The sequence below is a fragment of the Rhododendron vialii genome, chromosome 11a (assembly GCF_030253575.1).
Source record: "Rhododendron vialii isolate Sample 1 chromosome 11a, ASM3025357v1".
In the NCBI taxonomy this organism is placed as follows: Eukaryota; Viridiplantae; Streptophyta; class Magnoliopsida; order Ericales; family Ericaceae; genus Rhododendron; species Rhododendron vialii.
This window is the reverse complement of record NC_080567.1, coordinates 25782302-25788301: the sequence shown is the minus strand read 5'-3', so window position 1 is coordinate 25788301 and position 6000 is coordinate 25782302. Positions and strand designations below refer to the sequence as shown.

Genomic DNA, 6000 nt, shown 5'->3' with positions numbered 1-6000 from the left:
TATTTATTTTCGAGAGAAAAAAAAAGTATTTTCTTTTCTCTTTCGAAGCTACCGTAAGCTTACCGTAAGAAGTCACTTCGTTCGATAGCCACATTCATCTTCCGTAAGCTACCGTAACCTTCTGTTATATTTTATTTTTGTGTTTAAAAATGCATATTAAGTTAAAATACTAAAGATAGCTAGCAAACTTATTCTACTAAAATTACCGGTCTAAAGCATAAGTGGTTTCCACTCCAAAGGTGTCTGTCCATATGACACTATGCTTTATGATCGTTTTTACAATTGTGGAGTAACCCGAGGCTAACACCCTCGAAAGTTTGTCAACAAGTCTGGCTTCGTACTGACTAAGGAAGGAATAGTGATTCTAATTGGACTCGTCCGACCATCTGACCTGGGACTTTCCTGGTTATTTCTATGTCAAACATAATCCACAAAATTTAGAATAATGATTTTCAGTGAAAATTTAGCATGGTTACTTAGGCTTTCCTCACAGACTGTGTATCTGTCAAATTTTTTAGGAACGCCGCAGCGGAAAATTCAGGAAGGAACAATGGATGACTACAACTTTTCAATTTCAGATAGTTGGTCATTTGAGAATGATATTCGTAGTGAGGAGAGTGTCTCCCACAATAGTCGCGATTATACACTAGAATTTACCACCGACCAGGTTAGTTTTCACTGTTATTGTTTTGCATATTCGTTATTTATGTTAAGACTGGTTAATGTTGTATTTATACATATTCATTTTTTTATATAGATTTTTGAAAGTAGAGAAGATATGTTAGCTTGGGTGCGGAGCGTTAGTCTAAAATATGGTATTGTGGTGGTTATTTTAAATTCTGCTAAGTTAAAAGGCGGCAAATTGCCGAAGTGCATTCTTGGTTGTGAAAGAGGAGGAAAGTATGAACTGCCAGGGTATCTGGTTGAAGGGCAATCCTTGCAAAGAAACACTGGGACTAGAAAATGCGATTGCCCATTTCAACTGCGAGGTATACCACAACATCCATGCGGTATCAGGTCGGGTTTAGAGATTATTAGTGGTGTCCATAACCATGAAATAGCAAAACATATTGAGGGCCACGAGTACCCGTCAAGGCTAAAACCAGTAGAGAAACAATTTGTGGTCGACATGGCCAATAGCACGGCGCCTCGTGAGATTCTTAATATTTTGAAGCAAAAAGACACGTCAAACACTAAGGGAATCAAAAGCGTTTATAACACCATTTTTGTAAACAAAGTAGCCAAACTGGACGGTTTAACTCCTATTCAGTATGTCATACGTCAATTACTTAAGAAACATTACCTCCATCAATTTCTTACAAATTCGGATACTAACGAAATCACAGATATTATTTGGGTTCATCCTATGAGTCTAGAGTTATCTGTCAACTTTCCGTCTGTACTAATCATTGACGCCACGTACAAGACCAATGAGTAGCGAAAACCACTATTGGAGGTTGTGGGTATCACATTCACATGGCGAACTTACTCGCTTATGTTTGGTTATCTTAGTAATGAGAGAGAAGAGACATTGACGTGGGCATTGAATAACTTAAAAAACTGGATGCTTTAAAAGGGGGCGTCGATGCCATTGGTGTTTGTTTCAGATCGGGATTTAGCGCTTATGAACGCCATTGAAACATGTTTCCCTACAGCACGTCACATCTTGTGTATTTGGCACATAAATCAGTGCGTCATGAAGAACTGCAGCCGTGTGCTTGGTCCGGAATGGAAGCGCTTCATCAAGTCATGGCACTCGCTTATCAATTCATCTACACCTTCGTCTTTTGAACAGAAGTGGCAAACCATGTGCGACGATTTTCGCCAGTTCCCGCATGTCATAACTTACCTGTGGCAAACATGGTTAAGGTCGTACAAAGAGCGGTTTGTTTCAGCATGGACAGATACATGTATGCACCTCGGAAGCAATTCAAGTCAAAGGTAAAATCGCTTTTTGACTTTACTATTAAAATTTTGTGCATTTCTCTACTACACTAGGAAATATTTTTTGATACTTTCCTATTTAAATACAGTGCATTATTCTATTACAGGGCAGAGTCTGCACATGCGAGGCTAAAGGTATATTTGGGGGATACCATGTCATCGCTACAAACATCTTTTGATAAAATAGAAAAGATGTTGAAAAATCAGTTGTTCGGGAAAATTAAGAAGTCGTTCGAGAAATCATTGAACATTTCACGCCACAAACAATTACGTGACGACATTTTTGATCAGGTAAGGTGTCGAATTTCATTAGAGGCAATGGAGTTCATACATGATCAGCTAGAAACTGCTTAAGAAGTATCCCCCCACATTGTTGGCTATTGCAACTGTACGATCAAAATCACACACGGATTGCCATGCATGCACGATCTTGCATATTATCGTTCCATTCCATTCCAATTCCGCTATGGAGTATCCATGCTCATTGGACTAGGTTGTCTACGCACGCAACTGAGTTTAATGAGGAGGGAGCACGATCTGACAGGATATCTCAGGTCGTTGAGATATTAGATGGGATGGATCCACCTATGCGAGAGCATATCATAGACAGGATTATCGATATGGCAGATCCATCTCGTAGCACAGTTCGACCTCCATCGTACAACATAGAACATAGAGATCGACCTACAGGTAGAGATGAGCAAAGTACACGTCGCATACCTTCTTTCTCAGAAGCATCCACTTCAAGATCAAGGACTGCAACATCGCGAGTGAGAGGGAGAGGGAGAGGGAGACGTGGGAGGGGTTCGGGGGTTCGTGATACGCACCTAAGATTGCTTGATCGTGGTGCTTAAGTCCGTTAGTTAGAAGTGCTTTTAGCTTTTATTGTCGTTTTTAGTCGATATTGCTCGTGAGGTAGTTTGTTTAGTGTTTCAGGCAAAACGCCCTTAAAAGGCGTGTTTTGGATGCAAAGTCAACCCCCCAGTTAATTCAAGACTCATCGCTCGGTGGAACTTGTGCCAAAGTGACCAAAGAACGAAGGCGAGGAGCATCGGGCAAGCCAACGGTCGTCGGGTGTCAAGTTTTGGAGGCTGGCCTGAAGACCAGAGATAAGCTCCCCGTATCGATACGGATTTTGGACCGTATCGATACGCGTTTGTTATCTTTCCAATCAGAGAGTCCCGTATCGATACGGCCATAATCTGTATCGATACGGGATTGTTACGGGAGATTGGCCTTTTCAGCTTAACGATGTGGTATCGATACTTTGCTTATTCTGTATCGATACGGAGAGCTTCCGACCAGATATTTTGCTACTTTTTGGACTTTCCATTTATGGAATACTTGCCTTTAATAGCATGTTTTTAGATATTTGAGGAGAGAGAAACCCATTGTGTATAAATAGGGGTCTCCTCTCTCCCCTTTGTTATCTAGGTCTTTAAGAGCTTTTAATTTTCTTCCATTAATGTTCTTTCAAGCTTTTCTAGTGTAATTCCTTAAGAACTCAAGTAAGTAATTCTCGTTTGTTAATTTCTCGTTTATTAAAGTTGTTCCTACGGACTAGATCTTTTATAATATCAAGTTTGTTTTCGTTTTCATCGGTTAAAAGTCATGTCTCGTTTTTATGCTTTCTTTCATGCTTTAGCTATGTGTGAGTAGTTGATAGGCCAAGTCTCGGGGTAATCTTTCCCGATGACTTAGGTGGTTATTTGGTTCTCAAACCTTCGGGCTTAAAATCTTGATTTTCGGAATTTCATTAATCTAGCCTTTTTGGTCTAAGCGAGGCGTGTTAACTCCTTGGTATGAAGTTTAGTCAAGCGGTCTTGGCGAGCGACATATTGAGGGCTCGTGGCCCCCTACGTGTTAGATACATTAGCAAAAATAGGTTGATTCAATTCCGGTTAATCACATCTTTTGATAAACATAGTCATTAAAGCTAAATTCTCCGGGCGTGAGCACGCGGTCGTGGCTCTCGCCTGAGTTATATTGAGAACCGGTAACATCCTTAGTCAAGGGTTAGACGATCCCTAGACTTGCCTCCTTTTAGTTTATTAAGCGTTATCCTAGTCTTTTGCCTTGGCAATTTTCACCGTTTAAAGCAAAACCAAGTTGGCCGTCTTAAACGCCACAATCCACCATATAAAACCTACAATCCGATTAAGCTACATTCGAATTCTCTGTGGGTACGATCCCGGACTTCCGGATATTATGCTACCGACGACTTAGCCCTACGCTTGGGGTATTCAACCTTATATTTGAAGGCGAGGTTTGAAGGCGAAGCATTTTTGGCGCCGTTGCCGGGGATTTCTTTTATAGCTTATTTGGAGGATCGACAAACCATTGTAAGTACTCCGTTTATTTTTCATTTGTGTACTTTGAGCTCGGCTTAGCGGATACCTCTAACCGAGCCACCAATTCGACTTGAGGTTTAACGAAGCTAGTCGAGCATCAATTGCCTTTTACCTTATATTTATTGTTGCTTCTATACCCGTGGTGGTGGCATAACCCCACGAGACTGTTTGTGAACGAGGCGGCAGCATAGCCCCTCTAGTCTGCTTTATTGGACTGTGCAAGTTGTATGCTCAATATCTATCGTAGCCCTTTATCGAATCGGCTACATCGATCTGCATCTCGCGAGCTATCACCTCCATTAAGCCCAATGGCAGATCAACCAGCAGCTCGCACTTTGCGCGATTATTTAACGCCAGAAAGAGGTCCACACGTCTCCCCCATAGTCATTCCCACTTGCACTGCCGCCAATGCGTTTGCTTTCAAGCCAGAGTACCATCGGGTTATCCCAGAGTTTCGAGGGCGTGAATTGGAGGATCCTTATGCCCACATTCGGGAATTCGAAACTATCGTTAGCACTTTTGTGACCGGGCCGGGTCAGCTAGATCAAGCTCGCCTGAAGCTATTTCCCTTTTCGCTCAAGGACAAGGCTAAGCAGTGGTTCCATTCTTTGAAGGCCCGCTCCTTGCTCACATGGGGGGAAGTGCAAGATGTGTTCACCACCAAGTTCTTCCCGGTCAGCCGAACCAAGCTCCTCATGGATCAAATTCAGAATTTCAAGCAAAAAGATGGGGAGGTTTTCTACAAGTATTGGGAGCGTTACAAGGATTTGCTTGCAGCTGTCCCACACCACAATTTTCCCATGTATCTTGTGATCAACTATTTCTATTTGGGTTGTGATCGGGAGTCTAAGCAGCTTTTGGATACTATGGGGAGCGGTGACTTTATGGGAAAGGACCCCGACGCCGCTTGGGAATTCTTAGATGCTTTGGCCGAAAGAGCTCAAACTTGGCAATACATTGATCCGGGTGACCAAGCTATGAGAAATCAAGGACCGGGAGGCTCCGGTAAGTTTTCAGTGAATGAGCAGAACGGTTTCGAGACGCGGTTGGATGAGCTATCGTTAAAGTTGGACAGAATGAAGCTAGATTCGGTCCAAGCAAAAGAGAAGAAAGAAGCGACAGAAGTGAAAGAGGTGAAAGAGGTTCGCCAAGTGGAAGAAGTTTGTGTCATTTGCGAGACTACGGGTCATTCGACCGACAACTGTCATACCATCCCCACCCTTCGACAACACTATAATCAACTCCCAGAAGAAGTATGTGCACTGAATCAACGTTGGGATCCATATTCCAACACTTATAATCCGGGGTTGAGATCTAATCCAGCTTTCCGTTGGAGTAACCAGAATGAGGCCGGCTCATCAACTTCTCAAGGTCCTCCTCCTTCTCAGAATCAAACATGGCGCCAATCTCAGTTTCAGGGTCAGCCACGTTTTCCTCCGGCACAATCTCAAGGCCCGCCAGGATTCATACCACCGAGCCAATTCCAAGGGCAAAATCAATTTCAGCAGCAACCAGCCCCACCTCCACGACGTTCTCTGGAGGATACTCTGAATGCATTCTGTCAAATGCAAACGACCACTAATGAGCAAACTACCCAAGCGATGAACGACATAAGGAATCAAGTGGGTAAATTAACAACAGCTATCGGTGTTTTGCAACAAGAGAAAGGAAAACTACCTACCCAACCTCAACCAAACCCTCAAGG

At 42.7% G+C, this 6000-nt stretch overlaps 1 protein-coding gene across 1 annotated transcript; it reads left to right on the top strand.

Moving 5' to 3' along the window:
• The first annotated feature begins 445 nt into the window (after positions 1-445).
• LOC131307055 (uncharacterized) lies at positions 446-1438 on the top strand. Its single transcript, XM_058333472.1, has 3 exons — positions 446-667; positions 758-989; positions 1242-1438. The coding sequence occupies exons 1-3, from the start codon at positions 446-448 to the stop codon at positions 1436-1438; spliced, it is 651 nt and encodes a 216-aa protein (XP_058189455.1).
• Positions 1439-6000: the final 4562 nt, after the last annotated feature.

Coding starts and splice junctions, on each gene's coding strand:
- LOC131307055 (XM_058333472.1), top strand. CDS start 446: ATGATTTTCAGTGAAAATTTAGCATGGTTACTTAGGCTTTCCTCACAG. Junction 668..757: donor TAGAATTTACCACCGACCAG/GTTAGTTTTCAC, acceptor TTTTTTATATAG/ATTTTTGAAAGTAGAGAAGA. Junction 990..1,241: donor TTGCCCATTTCAACTGCGAG/GTATACCACAAC, acceptor TAAACAAAGTAG/CCAAACTGGACGGTTTAACT.